The 26,108-nt window shown below is 36.2% G+C and overlaps 4 protein-coding genes and 1 pseudogene across 4 annotated transcripts; 1 reads left to right on the top strand and 4 right to left on the bottom strand.

Moving 5' to 3' along the window:
• Positions 1–575: 575 nt before the first annotated feature.
• Positions 576–4,839, bottom strand: LOC125477042 (annotated as a pseudogene).
• An 885-nt stretch (positions 4,840–5,724) lies between these two features.
• LOC103945452 (probable aminotransferase TAT2) lies at positions 5,725–11,914 on the top strand. The gene is made up of 7 exons (XM_009356025.3): positions 5,725–6,034; positions 9,228–9,567; positions 9,863–10,081; positions 10,387–10,446; positions 10,929–11,084; positions 11,178–11,271; positions 11,678–11,914. The coding sequence occupies exons 1-7, from the start codon at positions 5,742–5,744 to the stop codon at positions 11,794–11,796; spliced, it is 1,281 nt and encodes a 426-aa protein (XP_009354300.2). The 5' UTR covers positions 5,725–5,741; the 3' UTR covers positions 11,797–11,914.
• Positions 11,915–14,020: 2,106 nt separating this feature from the next.
• LOC103945451 (tyrosine aminotransferase) lies at positions 14,021–17,292 on the bottom strand. Its single transcript, XM_009356024.3, has 7 exons — positions 16,934–17,292; positions 15,850–16,189; positions 15,389–15,607; positions 15,183–15,242; positions 14,834–14,989; positions 14,642–14,735; positions 14,021–14,426 (listed from the first exon to the last, which is right to left on the bottom strand). Exons 1-7 carry the CDS (start codon positions 17,215–17,217, stop codon positions 14,308–14,310), a joined length of 1,272 nt encoding a protein of 423 aa, XP_009354299.2. The 5' UTR covers positions 17,218–17,292; the 3' UTR covers positions 14,021–14,307.
• A 1,831-nt stretch (positions 17,293–19,123) lies between these two features.
• Positions 19,124–21,055, bottom strand: LOC103945450 (DNA-directed RNA polymerases II, IV and V subunit 6A). The gene is made up of 5 exons (XM_009356023.3): positions 20,864–21,055; positions 20,389–20,564; positions 20,250–20,301; positions 19,497–19,564; positions 19,124–19,400 (listed from the first exon to the last, which is right to left on the bottom strand). The coding sequence occupies exons 1-5, from the start codon at positions 20,930–20,932 to the stop codon at positions 19,331–19,333; spliced, it is 435 nt and encodes a 144-aa protein (XP_009354298.1). The 5' UTR covers positions 20,933–21,055; the 3' UTR covers positions 19,124–19,330.
• Positions 21,056–22,240: 1,185 nt separating this feature from the next.
• On the bottom strand, positions 22,241–25,045 carry LOC103945449 (pentatricopeptide repeat-containing protein At2g13420, mitochondrial). The gene is given in 5 exon segments (XM_009356022.3): positions 22,241–22,978; positions 22,980–23,042; positions 23,044–23,700; positions 23,702–24,033; positions 24,891–25,045. Coding segments are annotated over 4 exon segments (1,578 nt in total). The 5' UTR covers positions 23,933–24,033; positions 24,891–25,045; the 3' UTR covers positions 22,241–22,351.
• Between the last annotated feature and the right edge of the window lie 1,063 nt (positions 25,046–26,108).

The following is a 26,108-nucleotide window of genomic DNA, read 5'->3' as shown; positions in this document are numbered from 1 at the left end:
CATAAAGTACTTAAATTTAAATACATGGTGGTAGAGGGTGGTAAGGATTCCATTTAGGAACTCCACTGGAAATGCTCTAAGTAATAGATGGAAATATTTTCTTTGCTTTATCTTTTTTTTTAGTTTATGTCAAAAGGCCTTGGAGAATTTGACTACTTATTAACATACAGACCTTGCATGATTTCAACTTCGTTCTACGGCTATTTGGTTTTCGCTGAAAACTTGGGTCGATGAAGAAGAGGGGTCGTAACTTTGTGAATCACCACATATGTCTAGGATAAGAGATGAATCTGCAAGACTCAACGTGGAGTTATCTGCATTTTATGAGATCTTGAGGTAACATATGTGTCGCGCTAACTTCGACGATGTGGGAAACATATAGCTCTGGTTCAAGTAGTATTGTATTATATACAAATACTAAAATGTTCTCGCTCTGGTTCAATTTATCGAAACAAACGTCGTTTCATCAATGACACTGAATATCTAAACAGAATCCCTTGATTTTCTGGTTTTTAAACGATCGCCGGAGCTGATGACGAGGGCAGTCCAAACAAAAGAATTTGAAATGATTAGTGTTTTTAGATGTAAAAGACATTGTTAATGATCGGTTACTATTTGTTGTCATCAGGTACAAACACATTAGTGTTGGAAATAGGTACAAACATCAGGTACAAACACATTGTCACTGAAACTACAACTATTGATTGCTTGCCACTTCTGTTACTACTAATGCATGTTTTTATTCTTGTTTTCCATCTGCGTCTACTTTTGCCACCACTTCAGGAACTACTACCACTAATGCCTGGTGCTGCTCCTGCTCCGATTCTGCTTACCCAATCTCCAGCGGTTGCTCCCTATGTTGGCGATAGTATCAAAGAATTACAAGAGGTACAAATGCTGCAAATGTAATAAACAACATATCACATAAGAATCAACAGTTACTGTCAATCACAGTGAGGTATGGTTTTCTTTGGCATTTGTATCTTGTAATTTGATCATCTTATTGATCACTAATTAACAAACTATGATAAGATTACAAAGGTTACAAATTAAAGCAAAACATATGATAGTGAGGTATGTTTTTCGTTGGCATTAGCGTAAGATGATTGCTCTAAAGACAGAAACATTATGCAGTGCAATAAAATTACCTGTAAAAATACGGGTTTTGACAAAAGACAGATTCCAAAAAGCTGTGGCTGCTAATGGTGCTACAACATTTTTGTGTGAGCAAGCCCCCCATGCTTCCAACACCCACCATCAATCAACTACCCACTGAAATTACACTCGATTTAACATGCTGGATGGATGAGTTATAAAGACAGACTGAAGTGGATAAGTAGACTGGTGAATTATGGATACCTTTTTGGTTGATTTGACTGGCGTAGCATAAGTATAGTTTTGGGATTGTGAAGCTGATAAAAAAAGCTAGCCATCATTTCACACAATTAGCACCATGATTATGGTAACATGGAACAAGTAGGGCAACGAAAAATAATCAACAACAAACATACCAAGCAAACAGAGCCTCCAGAGTGTTATAAGATGCTCATACTCTGCTCCCAGAAGAAAGAATGGTGTTACATAAAACCCGAAAATTGAACTTTGCTAATTGCTCAAAGCAAGCAAATCCAAATCCAAAAACTGCTTTAGTGTTTTGTTTTTCATTACCTTGAGGGTCATGGATGTCACTCTTGAGAAAAGCGCTCTCATCTTTGATAGGGCAAGATTTACAGCAGGAAGTATCCGTTTGGCTACACCAAGAATGTCATCTTCTTTGAGGATAAAATCACGCTACTTTTCAATATTATTTCTGCAAATCATAATCCGAAATAGAAGCTTTGGAGACAAATGAAGCCCTCCAAAGCAAAGAAAAGAATAGCCGAAAGGGAAACCACTAGTACCTTTGGCAAATTGAATTCGAGACAAATGAAGCACCCAAAAACAAAAGTCCGATGTGGGAAATCACTGAGAAAATGCTGAAATAATTGAATTGGTTAAAATTAGATGATTTTCATAGGCTAAAATTAACATAGGAAAATGGGGGGAAAGTGAATAAGGAGTAGTTGTAGTAGTCCATCTAAAGTTGATTCCTTTGGCAAAGCAAAATGAAGGGAATAAGAGAGACCCCAAACCAAACCAAAGGCTTGACCTTGCAACATCTCTCCACATAATCAGATCACTCATGAGCTGCCCAATTCGATCAAGGCTACCCCAATACTCATCATTGACTGCAAAACCAAACAGCGAAAACATAAGAACCCAAGAATTTAAAAAGACAAAATAATGAAAAAAGAAGACATCAATGTCAAATTAAGACGAACTTGATGACGAACTTGGGGAGGGCAAACAGGGAACCAAGACGGGCTTTTCCTTCTTAGACCGCCTTTTCCTCGGCTTCTCCTTCTCCTCCACCAAGCCTGAATCTTTCTCTTCCTAAGTCTCAGTCTCTGAACACCTCCGCAACCTCCGAGTGTTCCTCGGCGAGTCACAGCCCAGTAGTCTCATCTGCGAGCCTCTGCTTTTGCACCTATGGTGCAGCCTTAGAACCTTGACAGTAAGTCATCAGCCATTTCAAAACGATCCATAAGACGGATCTTGGATATTTTTTGGACAAGTGGAGACGAAAAAAGCAGTAGCTCGTGGAAAGGCAGCGATTCAGAAAATTTGCGGGAATAAGCGGAAGGGGATAGAGTCATCTTGGGTGATGATTAAATGAGGCTGAGAGATAAGTGAGGGATATGTTCAATGTGAGCAAGGCGTGAGGCTAACTTGGCATAAGACGGCAGCTCGGATCAGGAATAGTGGTGATAAGGCGGTGTTGTCGTTGATGTCGATATAGCTATTGAATCCATCATATCAGATTAGGTTTCAATGGAAGATAGCAGTTTCGGGATCAAAGGATTTATGGGTTTAATTCCAAGTGCAAGATTTCTGGGTTTAATTAAAAGATTATGGAAAAGATTTTTGGTTTTTCGGGGTTTTGAGTTTGGGTTACTTCTTGGTTCTTGAAAATGGCAATGGGGTGATTGAGCTTTCTAATGTAGCCGTTAGGGACATTTGAATTTTAACAGTGGGGATGGTGGGGCCGTGAACTTCAACAGGAGGAAGTGAATGTGTCGTTTGTTTGCCACTTTTTTGTATTGGTACTATGTCACGTTATATTATTATTTCACATTTTGCAGTTTAAGTGAATTATTTTATGTAATAATCCTCTATAAATGAAATGTATTAAAAAGTTTATGTAATGTGATTCGAATCAAGCTTTCTCCATCTCGGTTCTAATGATTTTATTGTATTATCTCTCATAAAGATTCAAATTAATAAGGAAGATTGTTTTGTTTTTTACGAAACAACAATATACATAAAATTAATTTTAATAGTACATAAAAAACTTGTATTAGACACGAATTTCATATAATTGTAAAAACATCTCAAAAACTAAACTAACAACCAAAAAAAATCCATAACACCAGTATCTAGTATAACCTACATCCAAGCCTGCACACCCAAGACAACCAAAACCCTAAAACATAACTGTTACCACGAATTGAAGCCCCGCCGCCACTGAAGAACCTGTAGAACAAAAGGTGAATTTGGTGAAGTTTCAATTTCCAATGACCCTTCATCATCAGACTAAGGGCTGGTTTGGTATTGTTGTGCTTTGAAAAAAAGCTGCTTCTGTTATGCTGTGAGAATAAGCAGCTGTGAAATAAAGCAGCAGAGTGTTTGGTAAACTTTTTTGTAAAAGTGCTTTTGAAAAAAAAAAAGCAGTATTAGAGTGTTTGGTAAACTTTTATGTAAAACAGATGTGAAAAAAAACCAGTTTTTCAAAGCTGAGTTTTGCAGCTTCTTGTTTTTGGCTTTTTTTTTCAACCAAAACTGTGAAAAAAAGCTGAATAAAGTTAGGGAAATAAAAAATTAGGTTAATCTCAGTTTACTACCATAAAGTTTATTGATTTTCAATATTTGATACATCAAGTTTTTTTCATTCCAATCTAGTACCTAAAGTCATAATGCTGGGACACTTTCATACATCTGTTAAGTTTTTCACCAGAAACTCTGTTAACTGATAACATGGCTTCCACGTGGATAATAACTGAACGCCACGTGTCAATATGGGCCCACATAAATATAAAAAAATTCCATCGTCTTCCTCGCACTGTCTTGGCTGCCCAGGCCGTCCAAAATGCCCCCTAAAAATCCTATCTAATTTCAGCTTCCTCTCCTATTCTGCCAAAATCCCTCGTCCGAGTGTTAAGATAAGGTGTAGATTCTTTCATCTTCTTTTGACCCGCCATTTGCAACTGCAAATCGTGACACACCCGTTCCCCCTCGTCACATCACCGCCGCAAGCATCCAATCAGCCGAACCCACCTTTCCTCGTCGACTCCCCCCCACCCTTACCTCTTCTCCTCCATTCATCTACTCCAAACACAAACATTCTCCCAATATATTTGTTAGCTCTAATTCTCCAAAACCCTAAATCAAAATCAAAATCCAAAATTTTCGAATTTGATTCATACAATTAAGTCTATCTGCACAGAGAAGAAAGAGAGGGTGAGAAGTGTGTGGATAGAGGTAGAGACCTGAAATTGGGGAATGACTTGAAAAGAAGCTCGAGGTTTTCGTCGGAGACGATCATCCTCTTGAGGTGGAGCTTTTCGATCTTTTCTGGGGCTTTGATAGCGGCAAAGGGGTGTTTGTGGGTGGCGCGGTGGGTGAGGGTAGGATTTTAATTAGGGGTTGAAGGGGAATTGGAAGGTGGGTTTGGGGAGTGAGACAGGAAGAAGGAGGCGGACAATGTGGTTAGGTAGGAGCGAGTGTGGAGATGAAATTATCTTCTCTCTTTTTGCCTTTTTTTTTAATTTTTTTAATTTTTTAATATTTTTGTGGGCCCATATTGACACATGGCGTCCAATCATTGTCCACTTGGACGCCATGTCATCAGCAACAGAGTTTTTAACGGAAAACTTAACATATGTATGAAAATATCCTAGAATTACGACTTTAGATATCAGACTGGGACGAAAAAAATTTGATGTATCAAAATGTTGAAAATCAATAAACTTTAGGGTAATAAACTAAGATTAACACACAAAAATTTTATAGAATGCCTTTTCGGGGGAAAATTGGAATGAGGAATCAGCAAAAGAGAAGTGATGGTACTGAAAATTAAGCATAGCTCGAACTAGGTCACCACAATGAGATTTTTTTAAGTACCGAGTATTCAAACAATACTTCAGATGCATTAATACAAGTGGAAAAAAAGATTTATTTTTTCATGTTCTTCCACTTATTTTATGACACGCGGAGTATCCGTTTGGATACCAGACACTTGAAAAAAATCTCCACCACAAGAGACTTGTTATTTACCGCTACGAAGGGAATTTTTTTTTTTTCGGAAACTACTACGAAGGGAATTGTTACGTTGGAAGATTAACCATGGTTATTTTATACACGTGTTAAATTTTTAGGTCAAGAAATTCTTGTGTAAAGGACCTAGATCTGGTCATTACATGAGGTAGTGATGTGTTTTCGAAAGAAGTGGTGGTGGGCCATGAGAGGATTTTGGTTCTAACATTCGCACGGACACGCATGTCCGGATGCTAGACCTAAGACTTTCTCTAAAGGAGAGTAATGGAGATGGAGAATTGTATATGGTGGAGAGTTGTAGAGTGTTATCATCCTTCACTTAGAGAGTTATAAGCCCAACAGCCACCAACATAAAAGTTAGCTAGGGCATGGAGAGGGAGGGTGTGGAGAATGGCTGGCAGAAGAAATGGCAATTCCGAGGGAACGAAGAACTGAACACGGCGTCGATCTCCGTCCGAGGAGCTCTCACGATGTTAATGAAAAATCTCAAGAACCCAGCTGGTGATGATCAACGGCCCACCATTATGCTTGGCCGCGGGGACCCCACTGAATTCCGATCGTTTTGGACCACTCCGGCGGCTGTTGACGCCGTCGCAGATGCCCTCCATTCCTTCAAGTTCAACTCTTACTGTCCTACCGGCGGTATTATTCCGGCAAGAAGGTATGTTTGTATGCACTTGTTTAGTTTAGTCTTACTGGAAGTTTAATTTTCTGCTTCATTTTCTTCCGTTCGTTTTGCTTTTATTTTAATTTCCTTTCTCATATTTGCATGTATTTCTAGCCAATATTAAGAAATTCAATGGCACCATTTCCTTGTTTACAAACTTTACTTGTAAACACAGAAAATCAGAAAAAATATCTGCATTAGAAAAATGGAAAAATTAGTTTCTAGTCCTTAATTAGTTTCTAATGTTCATTGACTAAGATCTTATCAGTTTTCAAAATTTAATCAAAGTTTCTAACATTAATATATTAATGAATTACATTTAAGTTACATAATTATTATTTTTTAATTAGTAATTGTTTTAGAGTTTTAATACTCACACCCTTATTAAACTCCTAATTAATTTTCAATTCAAACATTTCCCAAATAAAAAAATAAATTAGAATAAGTTTGAACCCATTAAATTTTTATAAAAAAAATTGCAATTGTATCCATTCTTAAATTTACCAATTTGTTACAAATGTACCTTTTTTAATTTAAAATGTACCCATTTTTTATATAAAATTTCATTCAATCTTTTCTCTGATCTATTTTCAAACTTATATGGGTACATTCTATTTCGTTGATTTAAGAATGTATTTATGTCAAGTTTAATGTAAGGAATTTAATAATGTTATTAAGGCTAATATATATATATATATTTTTTTTTTTTGTGCTTTTGAAAAATATACCCATGCTTTGGTATAATAATTTTTTGTTTAGTTTTGATGAATGTACACATGTGTGTGTGTGTGTGTGTGTGTGTGTATGTATATACACACAATATATTGGAGAGTATAATTCATCTTTAAATTTTTAATCCCATAAAATATGGGTTTTATTTAAAATCTCATTAATATAAATAACTACAAATTTCATTTTTATTTTAAAAATATAATAACCTACATATAAATACATTATTACATTATAATATCAGGGATTTTGATCAAAAACTAAAAACTACCAAGATTTCAATGAAATAACATTGGTAATTAGGGACCGCATCTAAAGCGTCCCAAGAAAAATACATAAATAAATAATAAAAAATGGGGTTCTGTTTGCTATTTGGCTTGTTTAGGAGACCCCAGTTTCATATGTACAAGTGGTTGGTGATTTGGTGCTAATTGCTAATATATAAGGATTCTCTTTCCTTTTTTTTTTTTTCTTCTTTATCTCCTATTTGAACGTTCAAGATTTTATTTTATTTATTTTATTTTTATAGAGAAAGGAAAAAGAAAAAAAAAAACCGTGAGAGGAGAAGGAAAAATAAAAGGGAGAGGGAAAAATCTACATCTAATATATATCAGAGAAGTTTTTTTTGAATTTTTCGTTAGTTTTCCTTATATATAATAGTTTCATTTTGATAAGCCTTAGGTGTAACATCCCACATCACCTGAGAGGAGCAATCCTTAAATGTATATTCTCATCCCTACCTAGCACGAGGCCTTTTGGGAGCTCACTGGCTTCGGGTTCCATGGGAACTCCGAAGTTAAGTAAGTAGCGCACGAGAACACTCCCAGGATGGATGACCTATCGGGAAGTTCTCGTGTGAGTTCCCAAAAACAAAACCGTAAGGCCGTGGTTAGGGCCCAAAGCGGACAATATCGTGCTACGATGGTGGAGCAGGCCCGGGAAGTGGTCCCGCCCGGACCGGGATGTGACATTAGGCCTTGTACACTGAACTTAAAAATATAAGTGTGATATTAATATACTGAACTCACGTATAAATTATATTTTTTGGTCAAAAAATTTAAAGGCAGTATCAATATATTAAATTCTTGAGTTTAATGTATTAAACTCATAGTCTGACATCAATATATTATGGTCAAAAGTAAGAACTAGATATCAACATAAATATTAATATCATAAATAAAACAAACAATGGGCCACTTGCATGTTTTGTCACACTCCGGAGTTCACATATATAATATCATATTACATAGGAATCTGACAGGGACAGCCACTCGTGAGTGGTGACCCCACATATTGTAACAAAATACATCGAACAGTACAATTTATATGTCTTGACACCGTCAAATATAATTTGGATTTGTTGTACATTTTAAATTGTACCATGTGCACGACGAAGGTGGAGAAGAGGAATCCGGATTCTCTTTTGATGCTATTAGTGAGAATTTCAAAAATTTAGGAATTGTGTTCGTTTATTATACATCGTGATATTATCTTAAATTTTTTTATTTAAAATTGAACATAAACAATACTTGATGAAAATTTATACATAAATTAACGAACACGATTAACAAATTTGCAAATCCTCACAAAAAAAAAAAAGATCCGAAAAGAATCTGTTGGAGAGAAGAGACGCGTGTGCTACTTTGCATTTCATCATTGCAACTCCAAAGTTTCGTGACTTGTATCAATACCTAATGGTGTCGTGCTTCGTTCTAATAAAATAATGATTTATGTTAATTTTTCAACGTATGGCCTTATTATTGGCTGAATACCTAATGGTGTAAGGTCAGGATCGCGGGTCATTCAGTGGAGCTGAACATTTTGAATTTTGGAGGGGTGGAAATTTGGAATTTGAAAAACAGCTCGTTTTGGAGGTGCTTTTAAATGATTAAGGTCGTTTTTAGAGAATATGTTTTTTTGTTCTAAAAGTATTTGAAGTACTTCCTACAATAAGCATAAGTACTTTTCTAGAATTAACTTGCAGTTTTACAAATGATTGGTTCCAAAATCAAAGCATTTATCAAAAGAACCCTAAACATCGCAAACAAAATCAAAAGTACAAGAATGAACGAAATCTGGAGACGGCTACATGGACAAACAATGTTGCAATTTGAAATTAATGTTTTCATATAATCTTACTCATTTCTCCCACTTCTCTCTCACAACTTCCTTTCATCTCTCACTATTCCTCATTTTTTCACATATACTTCTTCTGAATGTTACGAAAAAATTAAAATTAAAATACAAAATTGAAATGTTATTAAACGATCCCTTATTAATTTCAATAATATTAGTAGTGTTGAAAATATTTTTAGTATCGCGAACATGTAATGAACCAAACATTACGTATAATTGACATTCTATATCAGTATGTAGTGGCTCTTTTTGAATCTTCTTGTTGAATGAAAAATCTAATGAAATTTATCGTGTACGTATATTTGTATTTCTGGCTCAAAAGGGCTATTGCAGAATATCTCTCCCGCGACCAACCAAACAAGTTATCGGCGAATGATGTATATATCACTGCTGGTTGTACCCAAGCCATTGAAATCATAGTATCTGTCCTTGCACGTCCTGGTGCCAACATTCTTCTTCCAAGGCCTGGTTACCCTCAGTACGAAGCTCGCGCAGCGTTTGACCACCTCGAAGTACGCCATTTCGATCTTCTTCCTGAGAAGGGCTGGGAGGTGGATCTTGATTCTGTTGAATCTCTTGCAGATCACAACACTGCCGCTATGGTTATCATCAATCCTAGCAATCCCTGTGGAAATGTCTTCACTTCTCAGCATTTGAAAAAGGTATATGTGCACATAAATAACTTGCTCGATCAATTTTAATCTATGAAAAATGTTGTCTTGTCATACTGTTTTATATATGTTGCTCGAGTGTGAGTATAGGACCATTGATCGACTTGATTGGAATGTCACAATTGAACAACATAAGCATTTGTTTGATGACATATTTAAACTACTTATCGATCATTTGGCCAATTAGCATGAGTTGTAGGGCTCAGATTGACGTCTTCTTTTCGATGGAGTGTTTAATCGAAACGAATTTGTTTCTAATGAACTTTGTGCTTGTTGAAATTAATAGATTGCAGAAACAGCAAACAAACTTGGCATCTTCGTAATTTCGGATGAAGTTTACGGGCATCTAGCTTTCGGCAGCAACCCTTTTGTACCTATGGGAAAGTTTAGTTCCATCGTACCAGTTATTACGCTTGGCTCTATATCAAAGACATGGATTGTTCCTGGTTGGAAACTTGGCTGGATTGTCACAAATGATCCCAATGGCATCTTTGAAAAAACTGGGGTACTCAAACTGGTGTTTTGTCTGTGTGTATATATTTTTGCTTTCACCTATATTTTTCTTATGCTGTTATTTCTGTGAGCGGTAAAGTAGCTTCATTGACGCATATATAAGTATATATATATATATATATATACGAGCTCGTTTTCAGCGCGGATCTCGTTTTACCATAGCAAAAAGGGGAAAACAATGAAATATATAAGAGATAGTTTTTGTTACAGTAAAACGGAATCCGTGATAAGAAACTGTTCTTATTTGTCATATTTCTAAACTAAATAGGTCTGTGGTATTGATGTTTTCAATTGCAGATTGTGGACACACTTAACAACTATCTCGACATCACTACTGACCCAGCAACATTCATTCAGGTACCTATATACATGCATGCATACATTTATACATAATACATCCGTATGTACGCATGCATGTTCGCATAAATACTTACGTAGCTTCAAACTTTTTCTTTAGATAATTTTGGGAAATTTTAGGTTACGTACCCATAAAAATGTATTTGTACTCTTTGTTTTAATAAAATTATTAGTGGATGTCATAGAATTACTCATCATTGTTATTCACTTTTAAACCGTCTATCTTCATGCTTCACGATTATGACATGGCATTAACATTCAACGTTTGAGTTACAAGAAAAGTAAGGTACTACTATCGTCAAAGTTTACAGTCCAAACTTACACCTAATGACATTTTTTTACTGTAACAAGGCTGGTGTTTACGTTGTAGACCTCATATTACACTGTCAAAGCAAATTATTATCTTTCAACATGATTGCATTGGAAAATCATCGTTCATATTAAGTGTAATATTATTATTAATTATTGATTATCATTTTCAGGGAGCTATACCTCAAATGTTTGAGAGAACAAAAGATGTGTTTTTCTCAAACATAATTGGCCTTTTGAGAGAAGCCGCAGATCTTTTATATGAAATGGTGAAGGAAATTCCATGCCTTACTTGCCCAAACAAACCACAAGGATCTATGGTTGTATTGGTAAGGATTATCTCAAGCCTTTGTTTTATGCGAGATTAAACTTGTTAATCCAAACATGCATGAGCTAAAATTATTCTTAATCGTAATTAACAGGTAAAGCTAAATCTTTCAGCACTTGAAGACATTGATGATGATATACAGTTTTGTCTTAAGTTGGCCGAAGAGGAGTCGGTGATTGTTCTTCCAGGTAAAAATAATTGAAGAACTTACACACCATAATAGTTGCAATCTAACAACATAACAAACTGTATATTCATGTTTTAATTTGCAATTAACAATTTCTCTACAAAATAATCGTTTTATAATCAATATAATTGTGGCCTCGTTTGGTATAAAGGGTTTGATTGGAATGGATGATCCTTTAAATTCAAGGTATGTTGAAGGTAAAGGAGAATGATTTTACATTTCGAAAAAATTAGAAGAGGATTCGAATGAAAAAAAAACTTCTCCGTTCTAATCCATCGCTTACCTTGAAGTTGGCATACCTTAATAACTTATCTATTCCAATTTAATCCTCTTATACCAAGGGAGGCATGTAAGTCCATGATGAATGAAATTAATATTAGTCATGAATCAAAACCCATGGTTTTCAGGGGTCACGGTTGGACTGAAAGATTGGGTCCGCATTACTTTTGCTGTGGAGCTTTCAGTACTTGAAGATGGATTTAAGAGGATAAAAGCCTTCCACCAAAGACATGCCAAGAAGATCTAACATGTCTTCTTTTATATTCACTGTCAAATTAAGTGTATGGTGCTCAGATGCTAATCGGCAACTTTCACATACAATCTCCAAATGTTACATTTTATAAATAAAAGGATAAATTAAGTTCTCATCTCTCGTTTCTTCTTCTCATTAATTAAAATCTTATTCTTTTTTTATTTTTTATCGAGGTCTCTTGACTTTTCTTCGTGTCATTATTTGAATATTAAATTATTTACAAGTCATTATATGTCAATTTAAAAATGTTTTTTAATCATTTTCAAATATAATCTTTTTAGTATTTTTTTTCATATATTTCTATTTATAATTTGTATCCATTTTTTAATTTATACCAATATTTTTTTTAGTTTTAATTTGTACCCATAATTTTGAATTTTAATATGTACCCATATTTTCAATTTAATTTGTACCCATAGTTTTGAATTTGAATATGTACCCATATTTTTACTTTAATTTGTACCAATATTTTTTTATGAACGCACCCATGCTAATTATATGTGTTTATTTTATGTTTTAAAATATATCAATATTATTACTTGCACTATATTAATAATACGTGGTTTTTTTTATTTTGTTTTGTTTTTTGCTAGAACCATGTGAAGAACAAATTACTCTTTTATTGATTTTTAAGTAATTGTTATATTTGTGACAATATTGTTTGGATTTGTTTAAATTTCATAATTTGTGGGATATTGAATGCATAAATGCATGAGTTAAATCCCTTAAATGATGTTAGGGACCTTGACCAAACTATTTAAACAAATAAGGTTTAATTATAACTATTAGGTTGATTAGGGACCTAAATCAAAATGTGAATTTAGAAATGATTGTTATCCTGCTTGTGATTTGCGATTATTTTCTCTGTAACATATTATTTTATTCAATATTCATTCATTATATACTTATACATGTTTGAAAGTGCTTCATAACTAAAAACGCTTCAGATCATGTTTGGCAGAAAAAAATAGAAATGCTTGTTAAAAATATCACTTGAAAAGTGTTTTCTGGAAGAAACACTTGATTTTTTATTAAAAAATTCAATGCGCTTCTAATAGAAGTGCTTTTACTCTGGAAGTCCTTCTAAGGCTGATTTGGGGTTGCTTAATTTTTTTTTTTTTTTAAAGCATCTTCATAAAAAGGTTAGGGTCTTAATTATGTTTGGTAACTGAACAAAAATTATGGGTTCAAAACAAAAAGCAGAAGTAGCTCTACACATTCTACTAATTTTTTTTTATTTTTATTGAAGGCAGGTGAACAATACCATTAATAAGACTTTCTTTTTGACATCTTATCACCATTTTTTTTTAATGCCAAAAGCACTTTTTAACAATATACTAAACACTCATATGCTTTTATTAAGCAGCTTGAAAAAAAAAATAACTCCAAACTAGTCATGTAAAAGTGTTTTTTACAGAAACAGTTTCGAATGAGCCTTACTCTTTTTTTTTTTTTTTTTTTTTTTAACAAACGATATTATCTACACTAAGAGGGTGAGGGTGAGCTTAGCTTCACAATGGGTTAGCAATAATTTGGTTCAAATTCGCCTTTGACGAGAATCGAACCTAAAACATCTCACTTACAAGTGAATGAGCCATACTTCTTTATATCCACGAGTATTTATCATAAATAGCCAAAATTTGATACTCAATTTCATAAATGTCAATTTTTATAAATAATTTCTAATTTAGCCAAATCTACACTCGAAAAGACTCAAATACCAAGTAAAATAAAAAAAACAATATAAACCTTAAAGTCTAAACCCTCTTGAGACAAAAGTATTAAATTGTGCTGATTCATTCACCAACAACAAAGTATGCAACTTTTGCAGACCGATGAATGGATCTGGATTCATTGGGTAAAAATTGTTACCGGTGTATATGAACCTATTAATTCTGATCATATATATATATATATATATATATATATTTTTTTTTTATTTTTTATCCTAGCAAAGAAATAAAGCTCCATTTGATCCAATACCCACCCATACCGCATGCAGAGCAACTGAATTCTTTGGCTTTATCACTGGAAAAATTGTCGGCAACTGGATTCCAAGAATTTGCTTCGGCTTTGGTGGGAAAGAAAATTACGAAAACCAGCATTTAAGTCTATTCAAGTACATTGTTTTTATTATAATTGATAGTTTTTATAAAAACTAACATTTTTGAAATGGTAAGTTTTAGCTTTATATGATAAATTCTCTGAATTCACTGAATATGCCGTACAAATAATTTAGATTTAAGTTGCATAATTTATCAATAGTACATGTTTTTGAATCTTCTAGAGATGAATGGAGCAATGAGAGAGGCAGATCGAACGCGAAGTTACTGATCTCCGACCACCCTCGATTTTATTTTGTTTATACGTATTACACGGCTGGCTAATACATTAATTTTCGGAACTATCGATCTTCATTTATTCAAGGTAGAGCCAGCATTTGAAGTTTCGAACGGAGCATGGGATCCAACGAGAAGTTGTTGATCACCACCATCAACAAGTTAACTAATGTTTCCTGGCATGCCGTTGGTAGAAGGCTTTCATCCGGCCAAGGCCATCTTCGAGACATGAATGATCACAAGCGAAGGTTACGCGCAACCAGTTCTTCATTCCCACAGCCACCCCTGCAAATAATGTTAACCACGAGGAATTACAGCGAAGTTTATGTGCAATCTTCAATATATGATTCAAATTTGAGTCCTTGTAGTTGATCTGACTGTTTGATCAAGTGCTGAAATGATGTGTTTTGACATTCTTCGATTTGGTGTGTTGTTGCAGGTAAGAGAGATTGAAATCCGGTGTTCGATTTTGATGCATGCTAGTGAGTTTTGATTCTTACCAGGTAAAACGACAACAGATTCCTCTTCGGCAAGTTTAATGCAAAACTCCATATCATCACCAATGTCATCCAATAATTCGAGGTTTAGCTTCACCTGCAGCACAAAATGTCACATCTTTTACGAATCACAGGCATAAAAACACACGCGTGAGCGTGGGCACTCACGCGCACATGTATGTGTAATGCCCTTACCATTAGAAACATGGAACCCTCTGGTTTGCTTGGGCAAGTAATGCAGGGGATTTCCTGAAGTCTATCAAAACATATGTCCGCGCAACGTCTTAAAATCGCAATTATGTTTGAATAGAACTCCTCTTTGGTCTTCTCTAGAATTTGAGGAATTGCTGCCTGCATGCATAGTAACTCACGTTTTATAGTGGTCTCCAAGGGTTTCTCTACCGCCTTAAACCGGCACAATACAGTTTGAGCTCGGTTTAACAAGATACTACGCTTGTTAGAAAAATGATCCCATCTTGAGCTTTGGTTATTCGGCTCATAAACTGTAAATAAGCAAGCAAAAAAAGCAACTTGATTACAAAACCTGAATGAAGGTTGCAGGATCAGTTGTAACTTCAAGACACTCCGTTATGCGCTCAATTAGCTGAGGACAAGAACAAAGAAAAAACAGAGATTTGATTAATTACGCCATATATACTCCAACATTATGATACACACACACACACACACACATACGTATATATATATATATATATAGAGAGAGAGAGAGAGAGAGAGAGAGAGAGAGACCCCAGAATTTTTAAGAGCGGCAGTGGGATCACAGGTGACAAGCCAACCAAGTCGCCAACCAGGTACGATCCATCTCTTCGATATAGAACCAAGTGTAATAACAGGCACAGTAGCTGCAAATGCCGCCATTGGCACAAACTTGGTACTTCCAAAAGTAATCTGCTCATAAACTTCATCAGCAATTACCAGAATTCCAAGCTTCCTCGCCTTCTCCGCAATCTAGAACTCCACCAAAATCAAAACTAGTAATTATCTTTTAGTTAAAATCTTTATTTCAAACCACATTATGAACCGTCTCACTGGTGTATTTGTCGGGAGCCTGAACCTTATAACGAGAGATGTGGTATACGAAACATAACACGCATGAATTACCTTGATCCATACACACATTAGGACTAGAATCCTTAGATTAGCAAGAAAAACCGAACAAGTAGTAGTTCGTTTTAGAGCAATTAACCAACCTTCTCCAAGTGTTGAGGTGAGTATACATTTCCACAAGGATTGCCAGGATTGATGATCACCATGGCAACAGTATTGTCATCCGAAAGTGCTTCAACAGCTTCGAGATCAACCTCCCAGCCCTTGTCCGGAAGGAGATCATAATGACGGACTTCAAGATTGGAACAGGCCGCCCGAACATCATAGTAAGGGAAGCCTGGCCTCGGAAACAAAATGTTGGCACCCGGACGTGCAAGAGCTTCGATGATGACTTCAATCGCATTTGAACATCCAACTGTAAGATATACATCGTCCGGTGATAGGTTGTACGGGAGATCATGGGAGAGGTAACCAGCAATTGCCCTGAACGTTGCATTTCCGGCATCAATTTAGTAACGAGAGTACGTACTAATTAATTTGAAATGTTACTTGAACAAGTGTATAAATAAACACATCATGTATACGTGACAGAAAGTAATACGTATAAATCATGTAACTACTTGTAATTACGCCAAATCAGAGATCAACAATACATATCAAGGCATCACTCTCCCTCAGGTGCGGCGTAAACCTTCATGTGGGAATCAAGTTAAGATTTGAGGTTTCAAACACAAAATATGTTGCGACTAAATTTGATTAAATTACACGGATCAAACAACTATTGGACTCAAAAAGTTCAAACTGTTAACCCGACAAGCGCCTAAATTTGATTAATTTGATTAATTTTCAAACACCCAGTAATTAATCAAGACAGTAGCCAACTGCCAAGCGCCTAAGCCAACAGTGTCGATGAGACCCCCAATATTCGTTTGACAGATCTAGGAATTAGGTATGACAATTTCTTATATGACTTGTTAACACCACAAGAAACAATACGACTTGTTAACAAATCGTCAATATCGGGTAACCTATTAAGAATCCTTAAGATGACGAGTTTAACACAACACGACATATTGACATATCGATATAACACAAAAACGGCAAACACGAACAGTTTGACAGGCCTAATCTAGACACAACAAGGCTTCATAGAATTAGAATTTAAAAAAAAAAAAAAAAAAAATTAGGTAGCAATAAATTGTTATCAAAGTTGACTTTTGTATATACCTTCTTGCCGGTAGAATACCAACGGTGGGAGAGTAAGAGTTATAGCGGGCGGAGCGAAGGGAGTCAACGACGGCGTCTTCAGCTGCAGCACTAGTTCGGAAGCATGGGAAGGCGGAGGGGTCACCGTGACCAAGAGGAATGATTGGCCTATCGTCATCTTTGTTGAGACTTCGCATTATCATGTACAGGATTCCTCGAACTGTGATTGGTGGTGATGCCGTTTTTTGCTCTCCATGGAAATTCCCCTCAAAATTCCACTTCTTCTTCGACTCTTTCTCCACCATTTCGACCGTTAATTGTTGGTGGGGGTTTGTGAAGTTGAGGTATATACTCAATGTCTTCTTTTTTTTTTTTTTTTTTTTTTTTGTCAAATGATATATTTTGTTAGATTAGATGTTAGATTAGCTATCGACGAGATTTGAACCTACGCCGTTATATAAGGGCTACCACTATGTTAAAGAACCATTTGCCAATGTCTGTTTTTAACTATTCTATTTCCATCGTCAATTGTAGTATGGTCTAATTTATTTGTAAATAAAACGTGTTAAATTTAACTATCTTATACTGCAAAATTATCGTTGTATAAAAAAGAGAAATGCTAGCTAAATTAAATTTGTAGATATATAATATGGAAGAAGATGATTGAATTATAATTTAAGGGTTGATAAACGTGTTCATTCTTATTGGTCATATATCATTTAATTGTAAATTTTATCTATAAATTTAATCTCACTAACGTTACTTATAAAAAATAAAAAATAAAAAAATCGGTCTTCTCAAAATTGTTTTTTGTTTTTTTTGATCAAAACTTCTTAAAATGATTCTGACTACGATCGTTCTAGCACCTGCCACATGAATTCAATAATTAATGCGTCCTTTGACACATTCAAATGGTGCGATTCCTCCTTCGTACAAAGGTACAAAACATACTACGTTTGAGTCCATTTTTCTGTTCCTATCCGATCAACAGTGTTGGATGTATTCATCAATAAGAAAATGAAAAAAAATTGAACGGTGATTGAATTGACGATAAAATAGAATTTTAAATTTTGGAAAAATGATTTGATTGATAATAAAGAAAAATGATTTTGGTTTAAAATTTTCTATGAAAATCAGGAGTACCAAATATTTTGTGTTTTTTACTATTACATTTTTAATTAATAATACAAAAATTAAGATTTAAGAGTTAAAAAGCCTGAAATATCCTATACTCGAAAACACACAAAATCCTTGATTTAGTTAGTTCTTCACCTTAACTACATAAAAATGATTGATCAAATAATAATGATAAAAAATTCTTGTTTTGAAGGGGATTGAACAACAACCGGGAGCAATTGCAGTTGACTTTCATTAGAGTGATTAAGAAATGCATGGTGGCCCTCTCTTAAACTTGATGTGATCTCGCACCTCTACAATGACTTTATGTGGTCTCTTTTTTTAGCAATGATCGGTATGGTCGCTTGTAAAAATATCTTGTGTCCATTGTTATTTTGTGACAGATCCGCATTAGTGGCGTCTTTATTTTTGTGTTTATGGTGGCCATTGGAGTTTATTCTAACTCGTTAGATTGAGTAATTTCAATCCAGATCAATTTTTTTTTGTCATTGGAGCAATGTACCCATTCTGCACTGTCGTATTTGTTAGCGTTGACGAATGAAAACTAGCGAGAGGAAGAAGCAATAATTAAGAAACCTAAAGATTAGAACAAACAATTACAGAGTGAAGATAAATTGGTATTAGTTGTCCCAGGTTAATTAACGGATCCAAACGTTATCAACCCGACTCGATAAGCTCCGACCCAAAACCGCAATTTTCGGCGGTTTTTTGGTCGTGTTTAAGGGTCGGGTACATCTTGCCAAGTCCAGTCCTACTATCCTTTGTTTCACTTTGCTCAAATCATGTCAAATTTCTGTGTTAATTTTAACGTAAATGAGAGGGGTTCCGGAATGAAAAGGAAACCAAAGACAAAATATAAATCATGGATCAACTAAACCCTCTCGGGGCCTTTTTTAAGAATAAGGTTTGATCCTATTCATGAGGATTCTGTAAAAATTCCATTCCAAAAAAAAAAAAGAAAGAGTTCGAAACAATTAGGATTTTAGGAGATTTGATGTGGTTACTAATTCATGATCGGGATGTCGATTCAGCAGATTTGGCATGGATAATCTTTAAAAGAAGAATGTCCTCGACTTCCTTAAAACATACTTAAATTTCTATGTCCTCAACGGTATATCAAAACATTTACATACGACAGATAGAAAAGGTCTCGTAGCATGTAAGTTTATAGGTAAAATGTTACGAATGTTACAAATGTTACAAGTCAACAGAAGCAGATCTTCACGGGAAATTTATTGATAAAATACCAACATCGGACCATTTTTCATGCATCGATGATGATCATTCACCTCCCACCTGCCTCTTCCACGAGTCTTCCACAATCAACTCATCTACTCCCCAATCTTCGTAACTGAAAATTTCAGACCCGATTAAAACGTTTCTAAAACACATGCGAAAGCAAAAATACAATGCTGAAAATGAAGATAAACTAAAATCAAAACCGCACCTTCCATCAGGCAGGTAGCGGCGAATGGTGAAGGGCACCTTCCGCTCACGAAGCTCCTTCATAGCAATCTACACCATCATAACATACGAGGTCATACCAGTGTAGTGTAAGGGAACCCTATGTATTGTATCATTACAGTACTAAACAATTGGAGCTCCCACAAGTCAGATTAGATAACATAATTTCTTTTGCCGCTTCAAGAAATAACTAATATGTTTTCTTATGTTCTATGGAAAATCATTCTCAACATGATATACAGAGGATGGTATCCTAATATTATCCAGAAAGACGGGCGATCAGCTTTCTATAGAAGCAAAGAAAGCCAAAAGTAGAAAGAGAAAAACTGAACATCAAAGTAAATTGCAGTTAGATGCTATATCAAGATAACATGCACATAGTCACAAGTCACAACTCACCATTTCTGGCCATTTTCCAGCAGTCACACAATGGCACATAGTACAAAAGGATTCTGTAAGGTTTGGCCGTTCTTCGATTTTAACTCTTAATTTATAAAAACAAGTTGTTTTAAAGGAATGTGGAAGAAAACAATGGCGGAACAAAAATTCAATATGCAAGCACTTGTTTTGTGCATGTAATAGAGCAGGTTAACATCGGTAACACTTCTATCCAATACACAAGCACTTGTTTTGTGGCGTCAAAGTGAAGCAGCAGGTTAACATGGTAACAGTTCTACTTTCTAGGCATCGATTGATTCCAGTATTCGAGCATAAATATAGGTGCAGGAAATGTTACCTCAAGTGGGTCAGTCTCGCCCTGCAACTCAACCATCACAGGGGCATTCATGCTGCTCATCCAAACCATACAATCTCAATCAATTTCCAATTCAAATCAATCAACAAAGATTCAAAATTGAAACTGAATAGAAATATACCTGATCTGCACAGCACGAGTACCCAATATTCTAGCACGTTCATATTTGGTCATAAATTTGGATGTTCTGCGCGGTCGTTCCACCGGTGCTTCTTCTTCTTTGTCATCAACTTCAATGGCATCGCCTGGAAGATCGTCGTTAGCATTCTCCGCATCCTCTACCTCCTCTGCGCCTTCCTGTCCATTACCCAATTGTTCTTCTTCATATTTATTTTTTATGCAACGATATTTACACTAAAAGTGGGAAATAAATTGGTATTGAATTCACAACCCAAAAGATTCAAAACTAAAACCTAGGACCCTAAACCCTAAATACCACTAGAGTGTATTACTATATCGCAACTTCAAATTTATTTCTTTAATTTTTTCAATAAAATACAAACTATGAATCCAGTCAATTTGTTAATCAGAGATATTAACAGCAATCATCATATAATTGAAAGAAGCAAGAGACAAAATTAAAGTAAGATCGTTACCTCAATCTCTGGCTCTACTGGCTCATCCTCGTACCCGATGTCCATATCGTTGTAATCTTCGTCCGCCATGGTTACTTGGTGACTTCTATGTGCCGCCGGAGAAAGAAGAAGCAGCAGCAGCAGGAGAAGCAGCAGAAGCAGCTGGAGGCGTCTTTCAAAAGTGGAGGAAGGGACTTTGACCTTATTATATCAGAATTCTAAGTACGTCAATAAAATACCTATATGGTCAACGACGATAGATGTAAAAATATAACATTTAATGGACGGTTCGCCGTGAAATTTTTTAACAATTCATATGAATCACACAAAAATTAACGGTTTATTACGAAGATATCACATATTACTCAAACGATTGGTTTGTTTTACACATATAAATAACTAAACGATCTTAAATTGAATAATTTTTTGCAGGTATGATCTTTAAATGATAATAAAGAGAATGAATGATTCTGATTATGAATGTCGTCCACCAATCATTCCGTCGTTGATAAGATTGAGCCTTGATTGACGAGTAGAAATGCTCACATCGTTAGTTTCGATTATGATCACTGTTGTGAGGTCAAACTAGGCAATTCCAATTATGATCACCGTTATTAGGGCTGATTAGGGCTTTAGGGTTTAGAAAAACAAAATAAAGGACGAATTAGGATTAAGATGCATTTTTTTCGATTAAGTATGAAAAGGAATTAAGTAAACAATAAAACGGTGTTAAGGAACTTTTCACATACAAAAGAACTCATCATTTTATTCAAATGAGAAGCTTTGTTTGTATGAGTACATTGTTATCTATCCTTCTTCAGCATGCACTAAAATCGACAGGAACAACCACAAGGTCCACAACCACGAAGAAATCCAAGACCGCAATTTCCTCGAGGCGCAGTTTGAGCCTGAGAGCGAAGCTGATAAAGTTGATATTCTTGGTTCAGTAAGAGTGCGTGAAGTTGATCAAACGTTGGAAGGACTGATCATGTAGGGATGAACCTCATAAAAGATTCATAACCATCACCCAAACCAGCGAGAGTGAAGCGAACAAGCTCAGAATCTGTGACATGATTCTGAATGGCAGCGAGGGCATCTGCAAGTGTTTTGATATCGTCAAGGTAATCACAGATGCTAGAGTTACCCCTGTCGATGGTTTGAAGTTGAAGTTTGAGATGGAGTGCCCGAGTGATAATCTGCGGATGAACATTTTTCTTAAGAGCCTGCCACACATCTTGAGAGGTAGTCGAGCCAAGAAACTCTGCCACGATCGGTTCAGACAGGGTTGCGCAGATCCCAGAAAGTTAATCTGTAAGGCCATGTAGAAATACAAGAAACTGCAAGCATCTCAGTTTACTGCATCATTATAGAGAATTAATCAATGATTGGAATGAAGGGCACGAAACGATTGAGGTTGAATGTGACTCTGCCAAAGGCACAGCAATATCTCTTGAAAACAAAATGCAATTGCTCACAGCATGCATCCTACAGTTGCCTGCCGATGGAATATCATCTCCTAAATGGCTTAAGGTGATACTTTTGGAACTCTGACCCAAACGAAATAGACTCTTCATCGAGTTTCTTCTTCAATCTTCGCCAAGTTCTCAACATATCAGATTGTATCAACCCTTTGTAGAGTGTCTCAAAAGTAATCTTCTGAGGAAGAAGACCCTTCTCTATCATCTCTACAAAGAACTGACAAGCCTCCCTCCACTTCTGTTTTGCACATAACCCATGAATCAACATGGTATACGAATCCAAATCCGGTCCCACTCCACTCTCTTTCATATCATTCCATATTTCTTTCACAATCTCCATTCGATTCAATTCCAAAAGCATTCCCACCAATATGTTATAGGTGTGCATACTGGGCACACACAAACCATCCTCCTTCATTTTCCTGTACAACTTCAGAGCACCTTCCCTGTTCTTTCTCCCCCTGTACTCTTTGAAGAAACAATTATACGTAGCTGCACATGGACTAACCCCACTTCTCACCATTTCACCAAGCAGCTCCTCTGCATCCTCAAGTCTCCCGCACGAGCAAAGACACTTTACAACCGAAGTGTAAGTTTCCACTGTGGGGAATATCCCTCTCTCCCTCATCAGTTTGAGCTTATCAAGCGACAACTCAGGGCTTATGTGCCCGGCTATAAACATGAAGCACAATCGAAAAACTAGTGACATCGGGCTCTATCCCTCTCTTCCTGCATTTCCTCAAACACCTTCTCTGCGTTCCTTATCGTCTTCTCAAACCTTTCCTGAGGGTGCAAACTTGCACGCCTACAAATACCATTCAAGAAGACATTATATGTAACGACATTGGGCTCAATACCGCGCTCAATCATATCACTCAAGAATCTCTCTGCCATATCGAAACGACCAATCTTACACCACCCATAGATCAAAACAGTGTACATTTTCACATCGGGGACAAACTCGTGCTTCCTTTTGTTAAAAACTTCAGTTGCAACCTTAACATGACCGTATTTGCAAAGGGTATCAAGCAAAAAGCAAAAATCTTGGCAACTGGGCTTGGTTTGGACAAAGGTCTCGATGTCGTCAAAGGCCCGAACGGCTTGGCGGGTGAGGCCAGAGGAGATCAAGCGACGAATGAGGGTAAGAAATGTGGCAGCGGTGGGAGTGAGGTTGAAGTTGTCCATTTCAACAATGAGCTGCCAAGCAACGTCATACTGACGGACCTTGGCAAGGATGTTGATGAGCAGGTTGAAGGAGGCCGTGGTGAGAGGAGGGTTGGGAAGGGACTTGGCATAGTGGAAGAAGGCAAGAGCAATTTTGGAATTATTGGTGAGGCGGAGGAGGGTGTGGTGGACAAGTTGGGAGGAGAGAGTAATACCAGTGGAGTTGGAGAGAGGACTCCATGGCGTGGAAGGGATTATGGTGGTGGACAAGGATTTTCGATATCAAGTCAGCATCATTAGCGTCCTTTGTGTCGCCATTTGGGTCATTAAGTGTGGGGAATGAAGAGCAGGAGCGATGGATTTGAACTGAAGGGAAACGAACAAGAGAGGAGAATAACTGGAAACAAGGCAAGGATGAGCAGAAGCGCCTTTGGGATGTAAAAATCATCCTTGGTCCTTACAAAGATAAATCTACCTTCATACCAGTTGGGTATGAATAAATTATCAACGAGCTGAGCAAACTGAGTACACTTTTTACAAATGCAACACCTGCCAATGTAAAAGAAACAAATCAACAAATTAATTTTTCTCTCACTTCCAGTAAGAAAATACCGATAATCATATAAGAACACGTATGATTTATGAGGCTCCATCTCCATGACACAGTTCCTATGAAAAATGCTAAACTGTTGGACATAGCATACGTTTTCGATTGTAAAAGATAAAATGCATAACTTAAATGCTCAGCTACCAAGGTGATCTATACTCACCAAAATTTCAAGATGCCAAAGCTACTAAACCAAACAACCAAACGTGATGCCTATTGTCCTAAATAAGAATAACCTCGAGAAACATTATATCTTGAGTTCAGTTTTTTACATCTTTTATGTTTCTGTTTATTTCACAAGGTTCTCTCATTACTCTCTCTCTCTCTCTCTCTCTCTCTGCATTGCAATTTGTTTGCTTTTCACCAAACCAAAGTTCGATTCTTCAGATAATACCACCAGGATGATGGTCTAACATTCTCGTGTCCCACATCTGCCAAACAAACCTACCTAAAAATCATTACCACCCAATTAACTGGTGCCGCCTCAACTGGTAGAACATAACAACATGTGTTTGTATTGAAGGAATGGATTAGAAATAATCAGATTCCCGGTTCTTTTGAGAAGAAATTATGCAAGGTCCTAATGCAATACTTTGATTTCACCCTAAACAAATTAAGCCGCAATTCCTAAGTTCCTAACCCTAAAACCTAACCCCCAAACTGAAAATCCCCAATCTAAAATTAAGTCATGAATTACCTAAGCAAGAACTATAGATCAATTTCAAGACTAACAAGAAAAAAGAGACAAAAATACTGATAAGCCAAACACAACAAAACGGCGTCGTTTGTTCCCTGTTACCTCTGCAATTTACTCCACCGTGCTCAAATTCTTTGGGTCAGCTTCTGCAAGTGCAGTGGAAGCAAGCCCAGAATGACGACCACGACTACGACCCCGCCGTCGAAGCTCTAATTAAACAGAGAGACTGAGGAGCACCGCCATGGTTAGTTGAAGAGCCCATCAATCAGAGAGACACAGTTCGTTGTGGACAAAGTAATATTATGTTATTGTAATGAATGAGTACAATAACAAAATTAAAAGAAAACTGAAAATGGATAAGTGAAAGTTTAATAGATTTAGAGGAAATTCACCTAAAACATATACGAAATTTCTAAACGATCTCACCAAGTTTTGTGGTTTAAAAATCTTTAAATCTTACTATGGTAATAATTTAGAAATACAAAAATTATAATTTCTAGTGTTTTAACGTAGTGTCGGAAATTTAAAAAGTGCAAAAATCAAAATATAATTAGTGAAATAATAGACACATATTTATTTTAGTCTCTTACACGTTTTTGTTTAATTATAAGTGTTGTTTTTGTTTGATTATTCAATTTGATGCTAAAAAAAAAGAAAAAAAAGCTTAAAAGAGACAAAAAAATGCAAATTTGAATCTGTTTGGACCCGATTTTACACTATCACCCCAATCAATCAAGTTTGTAGAATGTTGACGGCCCGTTCCGGAATTTTTAAAAACGTACGTGTGAAATGATGATTTTGCCCCTAGTGTGATTTTTACGTTGTGTGGTTGTTTTGAGCTTGGTGTGGCTGGTTGTGGACCACACACATTTCCACACACACACCCTCACCATTCCCTGCCCTGCACCCCCCTGTCCCGAGCCCTCTCTCTCCCATTTCCCCCTCCATTTGTACGGACATACTTAGAAACCACCCAAATCTTCACAGATCGAAGAAACAAAGCACATATCCATGCTCGTGAGGTCCGTAGAAGTTCAACCATACCTATTTCAGGTAAGGATACCTTCGTTTTCACGTCGAACTCGGGATACCCGATTTTTGTCACTGTTCATGCACACGTAAATTCTTATGTTTTTGGGAATTTCAAGCTTGTAGGAAGCTTGATGAGGTCCTTAGGAGGCTCGGGGTGGTTCGTTTGAAGGTTTTGGACGTCGGGATCGCGAGTTTCGAGGTTGGCCGGAGTTGGTGGTGTTTTCCCGGCGAGATTTCATGGATTTTAGCACTTGAAAGTGGTATGAACTTGTTCCTCTCGTTGTAAGC

The sequence above is a fragment of a genome, unplaced genomic scaffold, assembly GCF_019419815.1.
Source record: "Pyrus x bretschneideri cultivar Hongxiangsu unplaced genomic scaffold, Pyrus_bretschneideri_v1 Contig20, whole genome shotgun sequence".
Taxonomy (NCBI): Eukaryota; Viridiplantae; Streptophyta; class Magnoliopsida; order Rosales; family Rosaceae; genus Pyrus; species Pyrus x bretschneideri.
Note: the sequence above shows the minus strand (reverse complement) of the source record. Positions and strands in the feature narration are given on the sequence as shown.

What these genes read in the sequence shown, in the direction of transcription:
- LOC103945452 (XM_009356025.3), top strand. Translation starts at nt 5,742, where the DNA reads ATGGAGAGGGAGGGTGTGGAGAATGGCTGGCAGAAGAAATGGCAATTC. An exon ending in AAGGATCTATGGTTGTATTG is followed by an intron (nt 11,085 to 11,177) that starts GTAAGGATTATC and finishes CGTAATTAACAG; the next exon opens with GTAAAGCTAAATCTTTCAGC. An exon ending in GTCGGTGATTGTTCTTCCAG is followed by an intron (nt 11,272 to 11,677) that starts GTAAAAATAATT and finishes CATGGTTTTCAG; the next exon opens with GGGTCACGGTTGGACTGAAA.
- LOC103945451 (XM_009356024.3), bottom strand. Translation starts at nt 17,217, where the DNA reads ATGGTGGAGAAAGAGTCGAAGAAGAAGTGGAATTTTGAGGGGAATTTC. An exon ending in GGTATTCTACCGGCAAGAAG is followed by an intron (nt 16,190 to 16,933) that starts GTATATACAAAA and finishes TGCAACGTTCAG; the next exon opens with GGCAATTGCTGGTTACCTCT. An exon ending in CACCTCAACACTTGGAGAAG is followed by an intron (nt 15,608 to 15,849) that starts GTTGGTTAATTG and finishes GTGGAGTTCTAG; the next exon opens with ATTGCGGAGAAGGCGAGGAA.
- LOC103945450 (XM_009356023.3), bottom strand. Translation starts at nt 20,932, where the DNA reads ATGGCGGACGAAGATTACAACGATATGGACATCGGGTACGAGGATGAG. An exon ending in GCGAGACTGACCCACTTGAG is followed by an intron (nt 19,565 to 20,249) that starts GTAACATTTCCT and finishes ATGATGGTGTAG; the next exon opens with ATTGCTATGAAGGAGCTTCG. An exon ending in CGCTACCTGCCTGATGGAAG is followed by an intron (nt 19,401 to 19,496) that starts GTGCGGTTTTGA and finishes TGAAATTTTCAG; the next exon opens with TTACGAAGATTGGGGAGTAG.